Raw genomic sequence first — 27,685 nt, 5'->3', positions numbered from 1 at the left:
AAAGACAAAAAGGAATTTAATTGAGCGAAAAATACTAATTAGTCTATTAAATAATCATGATTTTCTTTTTTCTAAGGAACAACATATTCTAGAAAGAATGTAGCTGTAGTGCATTTATTTATTCAAGTCACCGTTGAATTTTACAAACAAATCAGACGTTACGAATTGTCCACTTAACTCACTATTGTCCTATGTTTAATCGTTTAAATTGTTTTGAAAGTCTTGATAGATTATTAAAGAACATTTACATAGATATAAAACATCCTTTAAAGCTTTCAAGACTGTCGATAGTCTCCACCTACGACAACCCATCATCGACGAGTTTTTCCCCATATAAAAATTCCTAGCTCTATGTTTCGACATTATCGGTGGGTCTAGCCAAAGTGAAATCTAGGATTTCGTCAGAGGTTAGAAATCGAACGTCGCTATCTTCGGAAAGTGCTGATCCATTCACACCCCTTTTGTAAGTTTTTCTTCTTCTTAATATAATAATGGCGACCATCAGCGTAATGGACACCCCTGTTAGAATTCCCACGGCTATGCCAATGATCCCAGATAAACTTAATTTTTCTTTCTCGGGATCGTGCCTCCTTACATTCGGATCTGCAAAAATATATTCTTCAATTCACTTATTGTCACTATCAATGTCATACAGAAGTATCCAAACCTTCCAATTCCTTCAGTATTTTTCAATTTAAAATTTCTAAAATCTCACAATTATTTTTTTCTTCTAAAAATCAATACGTGATACGAAAACATAAATTAATTTTTGCGTAAAATTGACAAATGATCAAGTGTAGTTTTTTACTTTACGAGTTCATATGGTAGGTAGATAAGCAAAGACATTTCAATCAAATTAAACAGATGTACTTTTCTTCAAGTATCATAGAAATATTATAATGTTGAATTTCTCAATAAATACATTTTCGGAGTAAACAACATAATAAATTTACATTATATAACATAAAATTGAAATACTTACAATACATTCTGAGCGTACCTATTCCTTGTTTCTTCAGTAAAATAATCTAGTTTTTGTTTCAAATATTTCAAACTTGTAAAAAACTAAATTACTAAGGAAAGTTTTAAACGCTACTAAATTAATTTGTTCTCAATGATCACCTTTATTAAGGTGAAATATATTTTTTCACAGCCAGATAGGCGTTTTAGAAATTTAGAACATTGTGCAACCTACTAAAGAACTTCAACAATCGAGCTTGAACATCAGTATAAGGAATTCATGTTACCAGGTTGTTCTTCAGTTTGGACGTGTCTCCTGGTGACAGTAGTTGGTTGCATAAATGGCGTCTCCTGTGTCTGAACAGTTCTCGTGGTCGCAATAGACGTGGTGGTGCGTCTGGTAGTTCTAAACTGTTTCTCGGTTCTCGGCCTCGTTACTTTCGTGATAGGTTTGAGAGTAGTCGTTGTCGACAGTTTCACTGTGACGGGATCGATGTCATCCTTAGAATTAATAGAAATTCCTCTGTCATAGAGTTCTGTAGGAAGAATTGTTCCCTCAACGGTTGTGTGATTTTTTGGCGGCGGTAATGAGGCTGTCCTGTCGTGATTCGTAATGGTTACTGTGGTGAAATTTTCTGTAACTGCTGTAAACGCTTCCTCGGTATAACCTGAAGATTTAAAAACAAGGGTAAATATAAATATTAACTATGTACCTGAGAACCAACCTGATCTAAGTTCTTTTTTGTTATTTTTCAGGAGACTTGTAAATCATTCATCTAATCCATCAGTAAATCCATCAGTAAACTATATTTTTTAGCATAGTATTCGAAGTAGTTTATACTATTAACTTTCTTTAATTTATAACGCAATTTAAGTAGGTACCTATTATAGCTCGCATATACATCATTGTGCATAGGTGTTACATTTTTGCACGCATATTAATTTTAATGAAATGCATGTATGAAACAGTTGACAGTTTCTGTTTTAAATTTACAATAGAGAAACGCGTATCAAGAAAACACTTGTGTCATACATAAATATCCCTATCATTACGCATAATACACTTCAAATATTCGAAACCGACGTATTGTTGTCAAAGCTTTTTCAAGTATTTTAAAAACTAATGAGATAACTACTTAGTTATATAAAAATTAATTTATGTAATATTTTTAACAGGATGAAAAAACATATATGTAATCTGAAAACCAAATAAAGACACTTTTAACATTATGGGTTCGGTTTAGAACGTTCCGAATCTGAAAATCACTTTTCTGTAAAATTTGGAAAGTGTGACTTATCAAGTTCTTCTCTCGTGATCTTTAATTGTAATTTTATTGGTTTTGATTTCTGTCCTACTTGATCTTTCAATATTATCTTTTAAATTTTGTAAGTGATAGGTCCTAATCCTAAAATGCTAAATCTAATCTAGGCTTAACCCAGGCCTAAGAGCTACAGTAAACCAAGTCTACTTTTTTCAAAATTAAGTTTCGTACAGCATCTTTTCATTTGATTAATATATATTATTAATATAACACATTTTTATTAATATATTATTAATATAACATATTTTTATTAATATATGTTATTAATATAACATGTTTTTCCTTTATTTTCAAACATATTCCAGAGGGGAAAAAATGATTTTATTTCAAAACGAAAAATTGCATTTTGTAGGCTTTAACCGGATAAAATAAAAGAAGCCCAGAAAACATAAACTGATATTATGTTTTCTAAATAAAGAATAATTAAAGACAAAAAATACTCACCAAGGATACAGTATTCAGCATAATCCGGACAACACATGGAGTGTTCAGCGCAATCGAGGGTGCAAAGACAAGCCTCTGATAGCGTGGGCGTCATTGCAGTTGTAAAATAATACGTTACGCTATTCTTACATCTACCTCGACAGCTTAGCTGCGCGTTCACTTGCTCGACTTGATCTAGAATAGAGAAAGGAACATTCGTTGAATAAAAGACCGATAAAATGAAAAACAAAAAAACACAATCTTGATTTTCTATGTTCAAATAATAATTAGGGATGAAGTGGTAATATGAATTATTTTTCTCGTTAACAAAAAATAAGGAATATTAAGTGTACTTGTTACACGAAGAATCATTAAAAGTGTTATCCTAGAAACCGCATCTGTTTATTAATCCTTAGACTATGTACGACATGAAACTGTTGAGAAAATAAAGCAATTTGCTCTAAGTCAGTATAAAATGTAAGTTTTATACATTAGACAATGTTTGTTTTTTCTTAATGTAGGAGAAAATGAACTTGAGAATGAAAATATACTTTATAAGTGAGAAAAAAAAATTCGTATCAAATTTATTACACTGTGAGCAAGGCACTCACTTAAACGAAAACAAAAAATTGTTTACAATTTTGTAAATATTAATTTTTCGATCCAAGTTTATTAGGAATTTTCTACTCCAGTTGACGAGTACCCTAAAAGTTATGAACCCTTTTTTTGTATATCTCGATTCTTTATACGATAGGTATGTTTCCTTTGTTTGGACAATTTATTTATAACTTTTTTTTCAATTTAAATTTGAATTAATATATTTTTATACTTTGTTTTAATGCAATTTTGTGTTAAGTTTATTTGATTAAAATGTGTTATTATGGAAATGTCGATTTCTATTTTCGATAAACTTAAAAAGAAATTTACAGGAATTTAATTAACTGAAATAGACTTATTCTTTTGAGACCCCATAATAATATTGCGCCTAGGGGCTCCAAAAGTATAAATGCGACTCTGATTATAATTAGTATTGTTATTTAAATAGATATCTAACACAATTTTATATTATCAAACATAATAATCTTATTTCATATTACTACTCCTTCCCCTACATAATTATCGTGCATCGTTTTTCAATTTTACAAACACGCTCGACGGAAGTGTTAAATTGAATGTATTTTGCTCATCAGGACAAAGATTGTAACGAGAAAGTTTAATTAAATGATTTTCTCGTTACATGGAACTTTCATCTCGAGCGCTGATTTCCATTGTTTTCAGCGTTTTAATTAAAAGATAAATGGAAAACGAACAAACAACGAATTAATGCGACCGCGACGTATTTAACCCCTCACGTGGACGATTCATCAAATTACCATCGTAGCCCTCGGTCACACCCTCGTTTTCAGTTTTGTTCTCGTTCTGACACTTGTCACCTTGTAAGATGGCTACGTCATCAATCGCTATGTCACTCACATATCCGCTACCTCTTACACCTTCGATTATAATCTGGAAGTAGAACAAAAAATTAACATTACGACTTTCCCTTTCTGGTAAATTTGCTAAATTTAATTTCGTGCAACTAGAATTTTACATTGGTTGATTTAACGTTTGAAACTAAAATCAAAATTTAAGTATACTGTCTAGGTACAAGCTTTCCATGGCGTTTCACAATATTACTTTAAATATAAATCATTTTTTAAAAACGGAATTTTAAAGTTGATATCGGAATAAGGGGCATAGGAACAAAATGGTATCTACACTATTAATTTACATATGATTTATGAAATGTCATTTCAAGAAATCTTAATGTTTTATTCTAGTAAATCTATTATATAAGATTACCATTCTTTGTTTTAGGGTAAGTTTTGCTAAAAAATGCAAACTATTGAATAGAACGTATAGCATTATGATACTACGAATTTTTTGATTGATTTAATGTAGTGTTGTTAAAATAAGCTTCGAGTCTTCAGTTTTGAGAGGTTAAGTTGCGGCTCAAGTCCTGAAAGCTAGAACCAAGAACCCTCAGGTTTCGAACTTTGAGCTGTAAAAGCTAAAATCGTCAACGCTTGAGCCTTGAAACTTAAAGACTCGTGTCGTCTAAATTGCTACATTTAAAAAAAAATTGAAAATAAAATTAATAAGGTATCCAAACCCCTACACTTTATCGCTTTTTTTTATAAAAAGAAAACAAATATTTGAAGACTTGCATTAGATCAAATGTCAACCATTTTAGCTATTATTAATGATTCGCGTACTACATTGTCACTTAGTACTAATTCGTTGGGGTGCAATACTTATAACATACTACATATGTGCTATTCATATGAACGAAGTTCTAAATCGTTTGTGCGAGGAAAGAAAAGAATATGTATATTGACATCATTGGCATATTCTTTCCCAATTTAAAAACGAATGTCTTTGAACATTTTGTCAGTTTAATGTTAATTTAAGTAGACTCTAAAAAACGACTATACTTAGCTAACCAACAACATAAACTTCTATATCATTAAATTCATGGTTATCCGTTTTAAAAAATAAATAAGAGCGTACTGAATGTTTGTTAGTTTCTTATAATTGAAATCATTAATATCATCAAATTGTTATCCATTTACTTTACTTTTAGTTTGACCTCATAAGCTTCAAGATCTGAGCCTTGAACCTTCAGGCTCTTAGTTTCGAAAGCTCGAGCTTCATACAATATTAATCTCAAAGATACAGTCGAGCTTTATACAACACTAATTTAATGTGCAGACTTAAACATAAAAAATTTGAATACCCGTTTAAGTTAGAAAACTATGTGTTTTTTTAAATTATACTATTATGATGTTTTGAAAATTTGTAAAACAAAGATCTCGGTGTTTTTATGGTTATAATATCTTAGACAAGAGACATTTTCTACCTAGTCTTATGTACATTTCAGACTCAACATTTTACGTACATTTCTATAAAAACTGAGCTACCGCCTCTGATCATCTATTTAAAACCACATATAAAAGTTGCGTTTAAGTGTCTAATTGCGACTCTTTATCGTAACTGATAAATTGTACTTGACTATGCAAATTATTATTGACTCGTAAATGATCACGTTTACATAGCAATTAATTTATTCCTGCTTTGAAACAGTCAGTACTTGGTAGTTATTATTTACCATAAAGGTAACTTTTAAATGCTATCTTTTCTTATCATTGCAATCATTCACACGATAATTTTCAAACAAATTACAATAGAGGTAAGTAAAAATATTACAAATTAACTTAAATAAATTCTGTTTCATTTGATATTTGAATATTTTATTCTGTGTATTAGGATTTCAGTTGTGAAAAAACTTAATTAATCAAAAAGTAATTTAGGAAATGAGAGGATATATTAAATGAGAAGGAAATTTATATTTCCGATCTTGTTAATAATCTATATCAATGTTAAATTGTAAGAAATGAATAACGAGAATCGCCAATTCTGTGAAAGGAAAATGCTTCATTAATGTAAACATTTTTAGTGACTCTAATTCGATAGCTAAAAATGGTGTTTTGTAATATTTAGAATCAATTGTGAAGTATAAAGAAACTTCAATAATTTTTTCATAAAAATTCTGTCATTTTGTGAAACTTTAATACTATTTTTAATATTTTTAAGAAAATATTGTTAACAAAAAAATTCTTCAAATAACAAAATTCAAATAACAAAATTATAGTACTGTTAAACAGTACTATAAAGCTAGATGATCTATGTATTTGAATCTACAGAAAATGTGACTAAATACTAAAAAATGTGACTAAATTAATTCATTATCATATTCAATCCCATCACCTGAAACCCTTTATCAGCTTTGGGAAGATTAAAAATACCATGTAACCATTGATTCCCTTGATTTCCCTCTTTCTTGAACATCAGTCGGGGTGTACTTTCTGTTTCTTGCTTGAAATACACGTTCAACGCCCCTATTGTGGCCCCGAACATATGGTACCTAGGATTATATAAACACAACTTAATTAAAAAACACATTAAGAATACTCAGAAATGGAAATATTAAAAAAAGGTGCAAAACTCGTAGAATTATGTAATATTATATAATATCAACTTTATGCAGGTATAATTGTGAATCATTAATCACTTTTTGCTAGAAACTACGGTTTTTTACCAATATGCAAAACAATACGCATGTAGATAACTACCTATCGTCGTTATCTTTAAATGAACTTCCACAAATCAATTCGTAATTGTGTAACCTATGATACTAATTAAAGCAGAAATTGTTTGAAAGAGTACACGTGTTGGCGCAGCAGATTATACTGAATATTTATTAGCCATTAGCGTCCCATTTGCAGAAATGTTTTTGCCATATTTGTTCGCGCAGAAATTGAAAGTAATAATCACAATTATTTTTTTAAAATAATAAAAAATTTTTTTAAACATCTTTTTTAAACGAAGTTTTGCAGGACTGTCAGACGATTAATGTGTAATAGAATTTATAGACTTCATTTTAAAGTAGAATGGAAATATGCAAGTGAACTTACCAAAATGAAAAGCAACCTGATTCTGTGTACGACGCATTATAGATAGGAGAAACGATTCGTGCTGTGTCGTTCACCAATCGACCAGATGCTTCGATATACAAATAAAATCCTGAAATAAGGATTAAATGATAGGATTGTTAGAATAAGAGGAAGTAAGTAGTAGCAAGAGGAAACTTATTATTTTTAAGAGGAACATAATTTGAGATTTAGATATATGTAGAGTAGATATAGAGATATAGATGAAGGTAAATTTCGTGGTTTTTAAATGAAATCATAGATATACATATTTTTCAAAACATCAATCGATACAAGTTGTTATTTTCTACAAACAAGGGTAAAAAACCTACTAATTACTCTTGCTGACCGAGTACTGTAATCCTCCTGTTATTTTCATATACAGTCTGTTTCGAAACAGGGACCACATTTTTGGGGAATTGACAATTCTAGATACAAAGCAATGAAAAAAGTTCGTATGCACATATGTATGTCCGGAAACATTTAGTTTTCTTATTGTTTACAGGATTTGAGCCGACGTTTTACGCAACACAAAGTAGCGTATAACTAAAGGACTATTTCCGAACATACATACGTTCATGTAACCTTTTTTGGTTGCTATGTATGCAGAACCTACCTTCCAAAATGTTCCCCATCTTTGGAAACACCCTGTGTAGTTCTGCTAAACTGAGAATTATATGTGAAATAAAAGGTGGAGCATATTAAAACGACTATTATTTTAGAAAAACAAAAAACATTGCGAAATGATACTGGTATACCAATCTACATGTATGATTCTTTGTGAAACACAATAGTATTTTCTTCTAAAAAATAATAGACAATAGTAATATTTTCGTTATCAATTGATTATACGTGGTGTCATACTTGTTTTGAATTTATTTACTACATTTATAATTCTTTATTTAAATTTTTATCTCTGGACCTGGTTAACGAATCCATCAATAACCAAGATTTTGATAACTAACACAATTTTCAAGACATGCTATTATTTTTGCAGTAAAAACTTTTTTACTTCATTTTAATAACAATTTATAAATTCCAAATGTTGTTCCATTGCTTGTACAACAGCCTTTGCACGTTCAACCATTAAATTTTCTCTTTGATTAAAAGCATCGACTTTAACTTCTTTTTATAAAATATGTTATAAATCCTAGTTTTGGAATAGGTAAAACTGTTAAAAATAATGTTATTTGTAATTGTTCTGTGCAATTAAAATTACAATTACAATTACAATAGTAATTGCATACCTGAGGCAATTACGATTGTCATTATTACTGTAATCATCCCGCAATTATATTTAGAAATTACAGTCATAATTGCGCGAATTAATTAGAATTGTAATCGTCAGTGTAATCGCAATTACATTTGGCATTTGCAATCGTAAGTGCAATCCATGGCAATTAACGATTACACAGTAATCTATAACTGAATTCGCAATTACATTGTAACTGCAATTAAACGTAGATGCAATTACTTTGTAATTGGGATTACTTCGTAATTGCAATTATTATAATTGATTACATAATCAACTACATTTTTAATCGATTACGCCGAACTCTGATCCACAATATCCTTGCACGTACAAAAACAGAAGACAATTTCAAAGGCTGATTCGACATATTCTACAATAAGACCAAAATAAAGACGAAATTGCTTTCCAGGTTTCGTTTCCAAGTTATTAACTGTTGAGAAAACACCTAAAATAAACTTGAAATGAAAGCTATTGACTTCGCTGTGACTGGCTAATGTACGTCAGTAGCAGAATAAGCACCCAGCCAAGCACATTTCACACGAATTTTAGATGTTTCTACAGCAGTTACTAGCTCTGAAACGATATCTGAAACGCAATTTCATTATTTTTGATTTTTGTTCTACTTTAACATATTTTCTTTTTTTATCTCCATGATACTTTACAATTTGTCTAGTAAGGACATTGGGTAAGTTGTAGCGGTTTGAATCAATAGCACATAGATGCTACCTCACTAGTAAGCATATGTACAGGGTGTAAAAAAAGTAATGGTCACGGCTTCTAGGGGTGAAAGTAGCCTTCTGGAGAAAAGAAGTTGTCGCAAAATTGTTAACCTTTTTTTGCATAAGTGTGTTTTATGTGTCGAGTAGAAAAAAAATTGTAAAGGAACCGTGGTCAGGAAACGTACCGTTTAGGCACGATAAAGTTATTAATATATACATAGGTATGAAAGTGTGCGGCACCTCTCACACAGATAACGGGTGTGTGCAATACAAGTTATGAATAGTTCCAGTTATTAATGCAGTATTATTAAAAAGAACGTAATTAATGATATATTTACTAATACATACTTACTTAAGAATTTTTTAAATTTCTGAAGCTCAAAATTACTTTTAAGAGTTATCTTATTGAGCAACTGTTATTAAACAACTGTTTTGCTTTTATGTTCTATTTTGTAATTTTCAGTGTAATTACAATCTTTAATTATTTTATGCTATTTTTTGAATTATTAACAATTGCAAACAAATAAATAATAATATACGTATATTATATGATATATCTAGTATATACATATGTATATACCATGGTGCATTAACGACGGTTTTAAGAATAATGATTCTAATGCTTCTGATTTAGCCATGTGACTTTAACATGGCTTTAACTTTAACTGCTATATCCCATAATTCAATACCGTATGTCCAGATTAGCTTGACGATTACTTTATAGATTAGTAATTTGTTGTCTCTACTAAGCTTCGAGTTCTTGCTGGTGAGCCAATACGTTTCTTTTCTGTTAATGCGAATTTAATTAAGTTTAGCTCATACGTGATGCTTCCACGTAAATCTTGAATCTAGGTGCATGCCCAGGTACTTAATTCCCTTAGTCTGGGGAATGGTTGCGTTGTTTAAAATGATAAGCGGGATAATTTCTTTGCTTAAAGCGAACGTAATGTGCTTGCATTTATCTAGATTAACTTTTATTTTCCATGTATTTAGCCATTCTTCAGTTTGGAATGAATGTTGCTGCAGCATAGAATGAGTTGTTTTAGAATCTTCATGAGTAATTAGGATGGCCGTATCATCAGCAAAAGTATATAGTATGGTTTTTTGCATGGTAGGAATATTTGCGGTATACATTTATACAATATAGGCCCTAGAACACTGCCTTCTGGTACTCCAGCTTCAATTTTGTAAATTTTTCAGCAAGTATTCTGAATCTTTACGAAGAATATTCTATCTTCACGGTATGATTTTAAGAATTAATAATAAGGTGCAGGAAACTGCATTTGGATTTTGAATAGAAGGCTCTCGTGTCATACTTTATCAAAATCTTCTTTGATGTCAAGAAAGAGAGCAGTGCAATATTTCTTTTGTTCTAGGGCTAGAGTAGTTTCTGTCGTCAATCTGTAGATTTGTTCGATGGTGACTTTCTTTCGAAAACCGGAGGGATCAGGTTTCTTTCATTAATTATTTTCTTGATTTTTTCTAATAATTTCGATATTGCATGATGGTGGCAAATGGAGATTTTTATTGGGTTTATGTAGCATCACTACTTGAGCATTTTCCAATTTACAGGAAAATGTTTGATCCTTAGGACGGCATTGAAGATAATAATAAGCAGCCTTCTTGCCTTAGATGGTAAATGTTTTAGGATTAAACCAATGATTAGGTCAACACTAAGAGCTTTGCTGTTAGTTCGAGTTTCAACAGTGAGTTTTTTAACTTCTTTTATCGTACATCTTGGAATGTCTTGAGCGATGACATCGGCTGAATTTTCCGAAAGTTCGTTTAAAATATCTGTAGCGATGCACATGTTGTTGGGCTTGAAATTATTTACTAGATGGTCACCAAAGGCAGTGACTTTCTTGTACTTTTTGCCTAGCTTGAGTCTGCTTTCTTTATTGCAAGTAAAGAAGCAATCGGTCTTTTCAGTTTTTTTAGTGGTTTTCCAGAGTGAATGATTAGTATTCTCGTCGGGCGTAAGGTTAGATAGATAACAGATAAATTCTTCGCTGTAGTAATTTCTGATGAGTTGCTTTACCTCCTTAATTTTCTTATATTGGTTTGTGTCCTTTGCTTCTGTCAAGTATACTTCAACATACATTTCAACTTTATCTTTTGTAAGATGTATTGATGATAAGAATAAGAATACCTTTTCGCTTCGACATATTCAGTAACTATCTTCTCTCCATTTTGAATTACGTTGGTAAGGTTTATTCCTGCTGTTTCAATCTGTTCTGGTGTCTTTAGGGTGATATTACAATTTATGTTTTTCTCTAAGTACTTTTTTATATTTATTCCAACTTGTACTATTATTGTACAAAAAAGGAGTTGTTTTATTAAATACTGGTTTGTGCAGGTAATAAGTCAGTATCGAAGAATGATCAGATTATAGATCGTAGTAAGATTGTATATCAAAATCAGTTTTGTGTAGACCTTTGTCTATCATGAAATCCAATAGATCGGGTGTTTTCTCCTGTGCTGACAGTTACTATATAGGTTCGCCAGTTTTTACTGTATCTAAGGATGATTTTCTTATTGCTTGTTCTAAGATTTGTCCGCATGGTGAGTTAGTTTGGAACTCCATAAATAGTGCTTAACATTATAGTCTCCACAAGCGATGAATTTATTCCCTAATGAGTTAAAGAAGTCTGTGTATTGTCGTATAGATATTTTATGTTTCGGAGGACAGTAAACCGCGGTTATGGTGATGTTGCCGTGTACATATTGTGTGGATAGCCATAGCAGTAAGTTGTACGTGAATGTCTGCGATTGAGTGGTGTACATTATGTTTTATATCTTGTTTGATAATAACAGCTGATTTGCCGCGTGCTCTACCAGATGAATGCTTGGTGTCACAAACATTGTACGAGGGAATTTTAATATAATTTTTATCAGTAAAGTATGTTTCTACGATGAACATTACATCGATTTTGTTATCGTGCAGAAAAGCTTTCAATCCCAGTATTCTCTGTTGTAACCCGTTTGTATTCCAGATTGTGATCTTTAGTGGCTCCATTTTTGCTTATTATTAAGCATGCGTGTAAGGAGTTCTATCATTTCGTTCATTTGCTATAATTGCTGGCTTAACAACATCGTTTGTTTGATGAACATGTTAGTTATTAGTTCAGTGTTTTTGATTGATGTTATTAATAAGTTTTTATTTCTTGATTTTCTCTTGTTGATTCAATTACTGGGTTAGTATTTCGTGTTGAGAGGAGTGTTTCTTCTTGTGTGTTTTGGGACGCAGCAACTTGGGTACAGATTTTGGTATTACTATCGTGTTGTTGCTTCGTGGAAGTCTTTCTGTTTTCGTTTACGGTAACAATTTGATGTTGACGCTTTGAATTTTCTGTAACTGCTTTCTATCCGAGTCTAGGAAACAGCTTTTGTTGTAATTCTTTTCTAACTATACAGCCCTTATAGTTAGTCGAATGGGCTCCCTAGCAATTAAAACATTTTACATTGTCTATTTTTCCTTCAAACAGACAGTTCGTAGTTAACTGCTTACCAGCACATTTAACACATGTGGGTGTTTTGTTACAATAGTTTCTGGTGTGTCCATAGGTTTGGCAGCGTAAGCATTGAAGAATGTCTCTTTTAGTTCTGGACAGTTCAAAAGAAACTATCATATTAAGCAATCTGTCTATTTTGTGTATTTCTTTATTATTTTCATCAGGTTCAAGTTATCTGTCTCACCTAATGGTTGAGCTCTTTCAAATAGTTGATTATTGAGTTGATGTTCGTTTTGGAATGTACACCTTTTAGTACTACCTTATAGCTTTTGTCTTTTTTTCAGTTGGTATGAGTAGAAGTTTGCATTTTTTTCTTTTACGGCTAGAACTATTTCAGTATAGATTTCAGTGGCGCTAACTTGAACTTTGACTTGACCACCTTTTAATTGTTTTAGTGTGAATTTCTTGTCTGTGATTTCGTTCAGTAGTTGGATATGGGGCTCAATAATTTGGGCTTCTATATAAATTGGTGGAGGTTTTGGTTTTGATTTACTACCGAATTCTACTACAGGGTTTTCTGGTAGACTTTCTGACAATTCATCAATGACTTCTAGTATGCTGCAGTATACTGAAAGGATTCTCGTTAATCATATTAGTTAACCATTTTATTTGGTCACCATCCAATATATCTGCAGTTAGTTGAATAGTTGGGTTTAATTTGCGTTTCATAGTTGCGACATGTTTTTCTTCGTTGTAGCTTCTTTCCAATCGCTGTCTGCCTGCATATTAATTTCCATTGGATTTGAGCAGCTTTGGTTAGTTTTAAATGCATATTTCCTGTTAGTGCTATTTGGGAATACTCTTGTTTCTCTGACTATAAACACACTCACACATGCAAATAACTCAAGAATCCGCTTGCCTCGCGTAAACATGTAGAATCATCCCTGAAAATTTCTGACATCCATTGTCGAATACTGCAGACTCCTATATAACGTGAGTTCCTACAACACGAATTCCTATAACGCGCCAAAAATATTGAGACTATTATTATTAGAACGCGATTCCTCGTACAACACGCTATAGTTATTCGTATCATATTCATATGATATTCGTATTCGTATGGTATGAGGAAATTTCTCATAATAACGTGAATTCGTACAACGCGTAATGTATTAATCGTGTTAAGGTCCATTTATGTAACCAACGAGCTGAGCACGAGCCAATCCGAACGATTACACCGATGAGATATGTATTGATAGTGTTTTATCATTCGTAATTATGTATTTATGATTTTTCGCTAGTATGTATGTATAATATTTGCTTGGCTTATGCTCGGTTTGTCGATTGCATAAATGAACCTTTATACGGGAGTCTATTGTACCTGAAAAACAAATTGGAACTTGTGACTTTGAATAATCATAGTTTCAAATTGAATGCATAAAATGTAACAACCCATAAGATATGACAAATTAACGTAAGGTGTTAAAATTACCTCAACCAATATTTTACCAAAGAAATATCATCCGAAGCGGAAGAGCACGAAATATAACAAAAATTCTTCATGTTTAATACATTCCATTGTCTTTCAAAAAATAAGTCATAGTATAAATAGAAACAGATTTTATGGAATATTTACATCTAATACCATAATGCATATGGAAGTATAATACAATTAAAGTAAGACATTCATTTGTCGTATTTTATGGTTAGTAATTAACCATAAAGTTAAAAAAAAAAGAAACCATAAAAAGTTCTTTTTTATATATTATGTATAACGTAAAGGCTCCAAAGTTCGTCCCCCAGTTTATCTATGGTATTAAATATTACAACTTGATGAGGATAGTGTAATTTTATATTATATATGATTCTTATAAGCTAGCAGTATAAACAAAGGGTCCATCAATTTCACTACGACACAGCAGTTTTTTGTTTCATACAGTATAATGCTTAGTCATATTTGAAATCATGTTTCAGTAACTAATATAGATAATTCCACCATTTTTTAGTTGTTTCCTTTTTGCTTAAATGCAGCTCATAATGTAATTTTCCTATTTCGAAGTAATAATTTCGTTTTGCCATTTGTTAAATAGAATTGATGATTATATTGGAAAGTGACTTTGTCCTTAATTTCGTTCCCTTTTATTGATCCTAATTTCCTTATGCTCCACGTGGCACACAGTTTTAAGACAAATGGATCAGACACACGGTACGTTTCAAATGTTACATCTTAAATAAATCAGTTTTTGTACGATTTTAGCACATAACTTTATCGTTTACTTCTTGTTTTATTTCTACTCAACAGGAACATTATGTTTACGGTTTTATCAATCAAACATTTTCTAAATATACAAAAGTTAGCCATAACATTTTGTCAATCTACTAACAATTTCTTTTTTGTTTTTATTATTGAAACTAAGGGAAACGAAATTAGGTATACTTTTTTCACTAAATGAAAAATACATATTTTCAGTTTTTAATTTTCTACCTATAAAGTTTTAAAAAAACATGATAACAAGGCTGCGTAACTAAGGCTTTAAGGTGATTATACAATTTTTTTCAGATTAAAATATAAATTTGATTTTGTTGACGAATCAGAAAACCGATGAGTGAAAATTTGGACCCTTTATCCTATAAATATTTTTTCATTTCATACATTAATTTCAGAGTTATGATCATTTAAAGTTAGAAATCTCTAATTCGGATTACTTACATCAATTTTTTATTAAAAAGTCTAATATCACACAGCACAGTGGGTAGCCTTCGTCCAGAAAACTAAGGCCATCAAATATTTCAAGGAAAACTTACTGTATCTGTTTCTGCGTGGGTCACAGAGAGATTTTCATTTTCATTAAACTTTTACTAAGAAACATGGTACGGTGAAACATATCGTAGAAAACTTTTTCTTACGTTCAGTTTTCCTTCAAATTGATTCTCTTTACTATTAGATAGTCCGTCATCATGAAATATTTCGAGGGAAATTTTTTATTATCTTCCCTCCTACATGAATCGTTAAAGTAGAGGGAAATTTTTTATTCAGATTAAATTTTTATTTAATATTCATCCGTAAATATACAAGATGTTCGACGACAAGTATCAGAAAGAACCCTACACTAAATAGAGGGAAAATTAAATCCCGCTTAAAAAAAGGTGATTTTATACGCTAAAATAAGACCAAAATGAGGATAAACTAAATTGTGTTTCAAATTTCATTTTCAAATTATTAACTATTGAGAAGAAACCTAAAATATGCTTAAAATATGTTTAACTCGAGACTTTTTTCTACTAACTTTGGTGTATACGAAATATCTTATTCTTAAGCAGAGTTTCAAATTCATGTAACTAAATTTTGTTAAAAAACCATATATTTAATCAAACTAATTCCTACATGACTTTATACACTCTTCCCAATAAGTCATTAATTTATTATTCCAAGTTCACAAAAATCTCGAGTACAAATTCGAAAAATTCTATAAAAGTTACTTGAAAGTTCCTTCGGTTCGATATAATTTATTTGTTAAAAAATTGATTATTTTTTATTTTCTTTGGCAAATTGTTTAACAAAAGAGATGTTACGAAATTTCATAGTTTAATTCATTAAATATGGTTGTTTTCGATTGTACTATCTTCAATCACCTATAAGTTCTACATATCACTAGACTTGTGCAAAACTCATTTATCAAATTTATTTATAAATATTCTTATTTGAACTAAGTGATGAAAAGGAATCAAATGCCTTACTATCATTTGAACTCTTTGAAGTATTGAAAATAACATTATTAGATATCGATAATATTACTATGCATAACTTTTTCACCTCTATCCTTGGTTAATTTTTATTAAAAAATCACCTGTCTTGAATTTTAAGCTACACATATCTTCACTGAAGCAACGAGAAATATCGTATCGCTTCTTGTTAGTATATATGCTAAAATGTTTCTAGTAAACACCAATTTAGAGTTGTATACTATAAAATCAATTTCGTTAAAAAATCATTAAAAATTAATATCACATTTCAAGACAAATTCGTCTGTAGAATACATAAATACAAAAATATTATTAGTGATAAAACAAATACCATCATTTCCTGGTCCCAATGTGTGATCGTGCGTGGGTCCCGTTCCTATATGGTAACTCGGTGTCTCAAAGTTGTGTCGCTGCCAATCGAAGTCATGCTGAGGATCCTGCTCCCACCAACAAAGATCCGGTTTCTCAAAATCGCATTGCGTTGGAGCTGCCGCACTCGTATCTGATTAAACATTTAACGTGCAGTAACAAACAACAACTTTTACAAATTCTACGTGAATTACTACCCTCGCAAAGCTCCTCATGTCTATTAATATTAGAAACCAAAAACGAGAAATGGGATTTTCATTTGAATCATGATCTTCTTTTCTGAATAGTTTATAAGATAAAATATTTAGCTAGAACGATCAAAAAGTTCAAGTGCTTCCGAGATTACCATACAATCGACAAACAAGTGATTTTCGACGTATCAATAGGTTGCATGTATAAAATAAAATTTGTTCACGTGAGTAAATTTTAATTAAAGCCTTAACTCGATTTTTTTTTAAAATGTAATACAGATCGTTTTGACTTACAGTCACAAAAATAACAATCTGCTTCGTTTACTCAATCTGACTAACGGTCTTCGTACTTTAAGAAGTCTCATTTTGTCATATACTAAAATAAATTTCTGCAAGTACTTAAGATAAAAATTATTTACAATTTATTAATGTTTTTCTTTAAAAGTAACATTTAATTGAAAAGATTTTTTACAAAAAAATAGGGAACATCATACTATAGTATCACCTCCCCCCCCCCCCCCCCCCCCCTCATTTGAATATCAATCGTTACTCAGCGCTCCTGAATCTCACGAAACCTTAATTCAATTCTGCTAACCATTGTTATTCATATTTCTATTTCTATTATAAACAGTATCACTCAGAATTTGGTATAACTTTAATGAATAACAGACACTTTCTTTATTTTAACAGTTTAATATTAATCCTTGGTATCATCAAAACTCACTCCCTTAGATTTCTATTTGTGGAGTCACATAAGGGGAATAATGTATTCTAGAAATAACTATATTCTCATGAATCAAAGAATGAAATCATGCAGATGCTAGACGTTTCAAGAAGAGAAATTAAATTTAAATATGTTATCATCAGGCCACGCTTTTGTAATACACCTAGCTAGACTATGTTTGCTATAACATAAACGGTATTTTCAGCAGTTTGTAAACCGAAATAAATAAATTAAATCGATGCGTTGAAGAACGGTACAAGTCCAAAATCAATCGTTTTCGAATAATCTCAGGACTATATCCGGATCCTAGAGCTAATGTGTATTAAGTCTTACAGAAAATAAGAAACTTAATATTTTCATACACTGTTGCTCTGTTATCCAAATAGGTATACAAAATACATACATCAAATACACGTTGAGATCAAATATCTCAAAATGTAAACTTGTACTTCAATTCACAGATTCAATTATTGAAATTTGCTGTTTATTATTCTTTAAAATTATACCAAATCTTTACTAACATTTTTTACAAACATAAATAGAAGCAGCGGTGACTAACCAAATTAGACATGCGAAAACGAAGCAATTTCGTTATGTGACACAATTTTATATCGTATTTCATCAGAAATCATCTGCTTTCCAGTTAAAGAGAAAATTCCCCTCGATGTTGTATTAAGAATATCGCGTCTCCCAAATTTTCTGAATTAAGGTCACGAGAAACGCGAGTATTACAATGACAAATCAAAAGGTTTGAAACTGCACAGTTACCTCCCTGGGGTGAATATAAATAACAAAAATCACCTCGACAATGGGGCGTTGTCCCATTCCACTGTCTTCCGTCGCAATAAATTTCAGCCGGGCCAATCAATGCGTAACCAAGCTCGCAAAAATACATTAATATGGCTCCATTATATTTAGGAGCCATCAGAGCGTGTTCAGGTACCACGGGAGTAGGGCATTCAGCATCTATCGGAAAAGCATTATAATTAAAACTGATATTAAAGGCATCGTTCGATATTTGAGAATCACGGATTGAAGTTTTGGAGATTTAACCCTTTCAAAGTAATATTGTGAGGACCGCTTTGTAATATATAGGGGAAAGTTGGCTAAAGCGGGATACATAAAGCTATAAATTAGAAACATGCCGCCTGCATGTATACTGCACATGGAGGTCTGTGCGTAAAGAAGTGTGTTGAAATTTTCTACGATGAATTTTTAATGATTTTTACTAATATTTTCTGAGATTAAGACAGACAAAAATAAAATTTATATCTCAATTAGTTTTTATTTACCTTTTTAAATCTATAGTATTTTTTTAATTTTTTACAGTTTGCTTGCTCAAAAGGCAAGATATCCTGATTTGTCCAACTGTTACCAATGTTACTGTTACATTATTTACATACAATAAAATAATACTATTTCTGTTTCATATCATATATCATATTATTTATATTTATATCAGATTAATCAAATTTTTATAAAGGACCTAATTAATTAATTAGTTCTGATTATATAGGCCTTCTCAAAGTAAGTAAAAAATTTCATGTCCCACAGACGATGGGACAAATATTTGCAATTTCTAGTAGTTAGAAATAAGAGAAAAAGTAAAAAGTTCAATAATTACGAGCACCTTTTATGTTTAAAGTACTAACCATATAATGCAACTTATTTACTTATTTAATTTTCCCTATTTTAATAATTATAATTTGCATTATATATCCTGTACTTTATGCACATTGTATTCCAAAATAAAAGTCAAGCCTTTCTACGTTCATTTTACAATAATTAATATCGATTTTTATAGATTTATTTGACTATTTAGCTTTGTCCTACCAATTGGACACAACGGAACGACTTGACTTTTTTTTACATAAACGCTCTTTTGCAAAATATAACTAATAAATAAATAAAACTATTATATGTGTTTATATGTGTAAGTACACATTGTATTATAACTATGTTTGCATAGAGAAAATAAATTTAATGTATTTATCTAACCTAGAACAAGCCATCAAATCCTAGAGCTTAGCTTCCGAAATATTCTAAAAAGCTTTGTTGGATGCATGGTTAATACTCATAATGAGTAGTATATGTAGGATATTAGATGCGCGATTAACATTAGGTGACGTGTGAGGATACGTTAGAAATGCTCGTTTCACGAACAAAATACACGAAATTAAACTACCCGTATTTGAATCCGTGTAATATTTAATATACGAGTACATGTGTATCGAAGTACACGGACTGTTCTACATGGATAATTGGATCCATATCTACGCAGGTACACTGAAATACACGGGTACACGAATCCTGAAGTACACGGGTACACGGATCCCAAAATAGACGGTTATATGGATCTGGGACTATGACACAGGTAGGTATACGTGAACCGAATCGAAATTTTAAATACATGGATACACGTATATCGCAATATTCATTACTTAATATGTATTAAGATTTTGATACTCCATTCTGTGTAATTATTAATGTATAACAAAATACTCGAAACTGGATTATTTGTTTAAAAAAAGAAGAAAACTGAATACAACTATTTTTGTTCGTCTGCGTGTAGAATGAATTATACTTGAAAATTTGTATTTCGGAAACTGTTTAGCGTGTTTATGTGCTTCAAGTTTTATTTTAATCGAGTACGATTGATCTTAAATAAATTTTCATGTGACTGGAAAGTTATTTTAACAACGTTAGAAATTAAGTGGAAATTATTATTTTTGAAATAGTACCGTATTTATTGAAATGTTTTCCATAAAAGAGTTAAAGATGGTTCATAAAGGATGACATGGAAAGGATCATGTTCAATGAGGGAGTCAAGGGTTGCAAAGAGGATAAAAAATATTTGTCTTAATAAAAAAAATAATACAAAAGGAATTACTTCTTTTTTTATAAGACAATAGCAGTTACTTTCTCAAGATACAATAAAAATTTCAGGACAATCAATCGATTATTTTCTTTTTAATCATTCCAAACGACAAAAAAAGATATGGCGACCGAAAAGGAGTACAGGCGAAATGTGTAATAGATTTTTACATAAGGAAATATTATAAATACCATATATTTTGTTTAATAAAATTTTAATAAAAACAGATTTTTTATGAAGATAAGAAAAATTTCTCACTTAGAATGCGTTGCACGGACTTACGAATAGGCTTATTTTATGGAAAAGATTATAAAATATATACGGTACACGTATACCTACCCGTGTACATGGTTCCGGTTCCGTATAACCGTGTATTTCGAGATTCGTGTACTTACATAAATTCGGATCGAAGTGTTCGTGTAGTATAGTTGACGGCGGGATATAGCGATTCGAATAAAACTTCAGGGTATGGGTCCTTTATACTTCTAACAATCGACGTTGCGGTGACAAACCGAGGACCTAGGTACGCACCAACGTATTTTAGTCTGAATCCTTCCAATTCGAAGGTCCAGAAGTTGTATAAGGAACGTTATCATCAGTACAGTATTGTCAATTAATTACGTAGTATCTAGTTATGTAAAAATTGCTAAAACCTATCATTTAACGTCTACTTTACTGACATGTCATACTTTCTTTCTGCGTTACGTTCTTTACTACTTGTAATATTTGATTAATTATTAATACTATACTGATGCTAATAAATTGTTGAATAATGTATCCTTTAGGAGTAAGACTTGTTTACCCCATTTGCTAACTGTGGAAAAAAGTAGGAAAAAATACATTGGTTCGTATCTGGGTCTTCAGTTAGCCACTGCAACATCAATTGTTAAAAGTGTGAAGGACCGATACCCTGCTGTTTTATTACAATCGCTATATCCCACTGTCGACTATACAGTCCGTGTATTTCGGTACACGTGTACCCGTGTACTAAACACTACACGAATCCGAAAACGGATATTTGAATTTCACGTGTACACGTGTATCTTGAATACACGTACAGAATCGGGATCTTTAGGATACGTTGGGTGCGTGGAATAAGAAAATGAAATTACAATGTCAGAAATTAATTATCTGGGTCTGAATCTCCCTTATTTAAACTTCACTTAAACCACCGAAATTACAAGAGGTATTAACACCATCCAATGTTAACCGCGTGCCCCACGCTGGCTAGTGACAGCGGTAATTGCGCGTTACTGTGATGTGTTTATATAAACAGGGCATAAATGGAGGTTGCATACTTGACGCATACGCTACCACAGATCCACATCTGTAGATAGACAGAATCCCAATGTAATAGTAGCAACAGTTTTTTGTGAATATCTCGGAATTTATTTTATAATATGTATAAAAAAAAGTTGTTCGAAATATTGTTCTTTATAACATATTTCTAGTCCATCAAAATCCATGACCACCCTTTTAAAAAGTTCACCATAATAAATATATGAATATTACAATAAGACTTGTTCTAGGTTCGCTTGTAATATATAATTATGAAAACTGTATATACAAATACTTACTCACAAATTATCCATATTCTTAAATTATTATTTTATTATATTATTATAACATTGAATATTTTAAATCAGAACATCATCATCTTTTGTCTTATTTTAAATTTTCATTCACTTACAGCCGAACATCCTGTGTATAAAATAACAATTTTAAGTTTTTCGTATGAATACCTAATAGTCTAGTTAATCCATTCTCTGACACACAGAATTTGAATACTATAATAGGACCTGGAGTCTGGCAGAGTCTAATTCAAACGTTGTAAATTGTTGTAAAAGTAAGACCACATATGTATCAGTGTCACAAATTTTTGTTAGGAAATATCTCGCAGTTAAGTAAAGAAGACAATTTCTCTTAGATAAATAATAAACGTATCATGTAGAGTCTGTGAAACTCCAAGTCAGTAGCTAACGAGCTTTGAATTTTTTTTAAACTACATTGTGAAAGGGTTAAAAATATGGAATTTCGATTTGCTTTACAATTATTGTTGTGGAAATCATCCTACTTTTTCCATAAATCATATATAAATACGTCTCTATGCATAATATGTGTTCATATAGTTAAATTACTGAAATTTTCACTATATCCATACCATAACGTACTCCACATGAATTTTGTCGTAAAATAATACACATTTATACTATTCTAACTGAATAGTTCCACTATACAGATATATGAAATTTTATTGTAATAGAGAAAAGAAAATTTCAAATATGTATTTCGAAAACTGTCAATTGCTTCATCTATATTTTTACATGGTTTGTATAAAGAAACTTTAATTTAAGTGCACAAAAAATGAGAAAACTCCACTTAAATTGCATGTCAAAGTAAAGGATTCGAAATTCCACCAAAAACTACAATGACCGCAATCCGTAGATATTTTAATTGACGTCCACTGTCACAGTGTTATCCAGTCTGATTAGAAGACAGTACTTACTGACACATACAGGCGTAGGTGTATCCCACTGGCCTCGAATACAAGTGGAATACTTGTTACCCACGAGCGTAAAACCCTCGTAACAACTGAATCTAATGATTCTTCCTCTAGCTCGACCTCGAACCCTCCCATTTGCTAGTCTTATCACGGGACACCTGCCTTTCAAATAATATATGCAAATTAAAATCAATCTTATTGTCATCTAGATATATTATTTGTGTATAATAAATACAGTTTTTACAATAGAAGTAAAGCACATCTTATATTGTCTAGAAGAGGAACGACTGTTAATGAAATATTTTATGTTAAACAAATAGATAAGACCAAGATAACTACAGATTCGTTCTTAAATTGTCAGTTTGGAAACAAAATTTGTACTTCGCAGCAAAGAAGAACTGAAAAAAATTCAATAAGTAAATCAAATCAATTAGATTACATAAATTATTATACAATTATAATCTGCTTTACTATTACATCTCTTATTAAATAAAATATTTTCTAAAGCTAGTAGGAGAAAAAATTTAATAAGAATCGATTATTATTAATCAAACTGCAATGAAAAAATAAACGTAATTTGAATGTCATGAACTGGTGAGAATAAGAATACTAAGAATAAAAATTAAAAAAAATGGGAATCGAATTTTTTAGCTATTACATCAATATTCGACAATACTCAGAATATTACGTTTTCATATTTATACTCCAATAAAGAAAGAATTTATTATTATTATATTTTATTCATCAAGGAGTTTCGATGCCATTTCTAGATGTCATTTCTGGATATATGATTCGATTACAAAAGTATTGGGATACCTGTAGCTATAATTTTCACTTGAGAGCTGTATATCGATTTTTAAGAAATATAAATTATAATATAACATACAGATGCAAAACACTAATATATTATGTACAATAGTACAATTATATAACTATCAAAAGAAAAGTAAAACAATATCAATTTTGATTATACAAAAATATTCGGATATTTGTTGTTAAAAACGTACTTTTTTTGCATCACTTTTGAAATACATATGCAATATCTATTATTTTACTACAAACAAAAAAATGAAAATGAAACTAGCTATAAGTCTCATTGGCTGTATACAGCCAATACAATAATATTGTATATAGATAATCTATTTATCTCTTATATTAAATAATCATTTTCATAAATAGTTTGTAGCTGGAGAAAATCAAAGATTTACCCATGTGGTAAATTTTAAAGTTTTTCAAATTTTTGTAAATAATTTTGTTTGTTACTTTGTCATCTTCCTTATTCTACTATTTATTAATAAGAGAGGAAATATAATTAGACTAACATTGCGTTTCAAATTCCTTGAGAATCTGAAGAAAACTCGCTTTTCCTTCTTGCATTAAAAATTTATTTTCCACATTCATTCCTTACTAAACTTTGACATTTAAAGAGTGACAATAAAAGAACCAAAATCTTTTCTTTACTTATAAAAAAGACTTTAACTCGAATGTTTATACTTCAAAAACTCCTCTAAGACTACAAGTTCATGTATTACACTTCATTTCGCTGTGAAAACATCTGAAAATTGAAATACAAACTTACTTCAATTCCAATTATTTGCCATATGTTGAAATGGATTGGTTTGTCTCTATAATTTGAATTTAGAAAGCACCAAACTTTGCAAATCAAAGTTTTCGTGTTTAAATCTAAATTTTATTATCATTATTTCTACTATTGCGCATACGTGATAGGTATTGAATGTACATGTACAGGGTGCTTTAAATAAAGCGATACAACTTGTTTTTTCAAACTGATAAAGATACTGACCTGCTCTTTTTTTTTTAAGTAAATGGTTTGATTGAACTAATCTGTGAGGGTGTAACAAATTTTTTTAGGTAACTGTTAGAAAGAAAAATGCTCTATATCTTTTTTTATATGAAAAATGATAATAATTTGTTTACAGAGTTATGGCAACAAAATGTTTCTTCAAACCTTTGAAAAATGTTTATGCCTGCTTTCTTATGTCTGCTAGACATAAGAAAGAAAATGTGTAGAAAGAAATAATGGTAGATGTTCCTAAAACAGGAGAAGGCATGAAAACAAATAAATTACATGCTGCTCATGTGCTGATTTCTCCATTGATCTTACCAAATGTTCGAAATAGTATTTATAAAAGACAATCTGTAAAAGACTTTAATGGTGTAGTTGGGTTGGCGGGGGGAATTTTTCACTTTTTGAAGAACTTTAAACTTTGAAAATTTTCAGAACTTATTTTATTCATATTAACTGAGTAATTTTTATTACTTAATTAGTAATTATTTTTTTAGCAATTTCATTAAAACATAATTAAAACTGAAATAAATAAAATATAAATATAACAATTAAATTAAAGGTTTATTCTTCAAAAATAAATATAGTGTTCTAATTTATTTTCCTATACGTCATTTTGACTTTTTGTAGTGTTTTTGGTGCGTATTGAGGAAGGCGACAAACTCAGGGACAAAACTTAGGGATTGACTATTTCATAGAATGACACTATTCTGATACTTTTTGTTTTCTTCATCTTCTTTCCGCTTCCTCAACGATTTTCTTTAAAAACAATTTTTTGCAATAACTCTGTAACTATGCAGAATAAAAGAACGATTTGAATGCTACTTAATTAAATAAAAGTTATCTAAATAATAAAAAATTGGTAAACCTGCAGATTAGTCACACCACTGCCGATTTCGCTGATCTTTAGATATATTATAGACAACGAGATTTTGAATAACTTTTTCTTATACATATAATAGGCGGTGGGCCTTAGTTTTAATGTTATAGCAAAAATCGAAATTGGTAACGATGTGAATAAGGTGACTCAATGAACAAGTCCAAAAAAAAAAGTTCCCAAACGATCCAATACCTTATAAGGACCCAGTGAATTTAAGTTGACCCAGTGGAAAAAGGTAATGCATGCTGTACTATTCTCGACACATAGAATGCAAGGTAATTTGATTTAGGTTACCTTTGCCCACTGGATCAGCTTAGACCCACTGGATCCTTATAGTGTATTGAGTCGCTTAGAGGAGTCTTTTTTTTTGGACTTGTCCAGTGGGTCAACTTATCCCACTAATAAGTAAAGATTTCGAAAACAATGGCTGAGTTCGATAGTTAAAACAAAATACTTCACTCCTTATAATATTAATTGTCGGGCCGAGCTATATTTGCAGAAACAGTAGAAAAGGGGCCGTCGCATTGCATAGTGACGCGTATGCTGTCACTGACACGTGCGTATAATCAGTATTCAATGTAGTAGTAGCAACAATTTTTTGCAAATATTTCGGAAACTAAGCCCAACCACCTATTACATGTACAGGAGAAAGTTGTGCAGAAGAATGAATTTAACAATATATCTAAAGATCATCGAAATCGGTGGTAATATGACTAATTTGCAGGTTCACCAAAAGAATTAATACCACTTTCCATTTAAAACTTCTATAGAACACCCTTTTTCCCACAACAATCGTCTCAAAAAGAATTGGTTATACCCTGAAGAATTAAACCTTCTGAACTATTTAACTAAAACAAAATTAAATCGACGTGCTCATTAGTTACTGAGAAAACAAGTTTGTGACGTATTATATTCTATAGACCATCATGTATTTACACCTTGCAGTGAAAAGCACTTATTACATTGCTACAAACTAGAATTACAATTTTCTTAAATAATAGCACATTGTACCCTAGATATCAATGACTTCAAGTTGTCATTTATTTTTTGTTCAACCCTTAATTATGGACACGTACAATTTTAGGGTACGAAGACTTCGACTAAAACTTATTAGTATGAAATATTTATCAAATTAATATGACGTTAATTATTATCTAAAACGTAGGACTGATATTATACTACCAAGTTTTATTATAAAGTTTTGCATATTTAAATGGGAATAACAATGAAAATCTACTGACCTATTTGTCTAATGATTATGTTTACGCATATTGTACGTCTGTGTGCAGATATACAATAAATGATTGTATCGATGACTATGAAAGTGGCCTAAGCCAAGATTCTAAGAAAACGAATTTTGTACTTATGTAGTATTATATTTATTGAGCTTTAAAAGTTGAATTTGTCCTTTTTTGAGTCACTACAATCCGAAAAATATCAACCCTACAAAACCTCTGTAAGTATAATTTTCAATTGTTGAACCCCTCCTACTCAAGAACTTGGTGATACTAAAACCTCCATAACCAACAGTTTATACCCTTTCCTTAAAATTCAAACTACCGAAGTGCGATTAGGATAAGAGTGTCAATTACCGTGTGCTGGCTAGTTATTATGTCCCCCTAAAAATATTAAACTGCAAATATTTATATCTTTTTACATAAAACCAAGTATTTTCAATTGAATAGTACTCCATTTTGTTACATGTGAAACTAAAAGGGGTGGCGATGGGGCACAGCACATAATCGTCAACACACAGTAATTGACATTCTTGCCCACAATAATCGATACAGATAAACCCATACTTACAGCTTATGCATCGATTCCTTTCCCGGAATTGTCAATGAAACATTACTTACTTTGCGTGGATAAGGAACATATGCTGCATTGCGCCAAGAAGACCAACAGAAGAAGAGGCGTCAAGGAAGATATCTTCAT

The 27,685-nt window shown here is 30.7% G+C and overlaps 1 protein-coding gene across 1 annotated transcript; it reads right to left on the bottom strand.

Annotated features, from left to right (window-relative positions):
- Nucleotides 1-27,685, bottom strand: LOC143177013 (uncharacterized). Its single transcript, XM_076374736.1, has 11 exons — nucleotides 27,607-27,685; nucleotides 23,067-23,225; nucleotides 18,487-18,651; nucleotides 16,733-16,903; nucleotides 7,220-7,328; nucleotides 6,513-6,669; nucleotides 4,079-4,211; nucleotides 2,727-2,900; nucleotides 1,373-1,628; nucleotides 1,248-1,327; nucleotides 1-603 (listed from the first exon to the last, which is right to left on the bottom strand). The coding sequence occupies exons 1-11, from the start codon at nucleotides 27,683-27,685 to the stop codon at nucleotides 350-352; spliced, it is 1,737 nt and encodes a 578-aa protein (XP_076230851.1). The 3' UTR covers nucleotides 1-349.

Source organism: Calliopsis andreniformis, chromosome 3 (genome assembly GCF_051401765.1).
Source record: "Calliopsis andreniformis isolate RMS-2024a chromosome 3, iyCalAndr_principal, whole genome shotgun sequence".
NCBI lineage: Eukaryota > Metazoa > Arthropoda > Insecta > Hymenoptera > Andrenidae > Calliopsis > Calliopsis andreniformis.
This window is presented reverse-complemented; position numbering and strand designations above follow the sequence as displayed.

Bases quoted from the DNA above. Each gene is read 5' to 3' on its own strand.
- LOC143177013 (XM_076374736.1), bottom strand. From the start codon at position 27,685: ATGAAGATATCTTCCTTGACGCCTCTTCTTCTGTTGGTCTTCTTGGCG. The intron at 23,226-27,606 runs GTAAGTAATGTT...ATTATTTGAAAG, and splicing joins ATGTTCCTTATCCACGCAAA to GCAGGTGTCCCGTGATAAGA. The intron at 1,629-2,726 runs GTGAGTATTTTT...TTAAATCTTCAG, and splicing joins TGCTGAATACTGTATCCTTG to GTTATACCGAGGAAGCGTTT.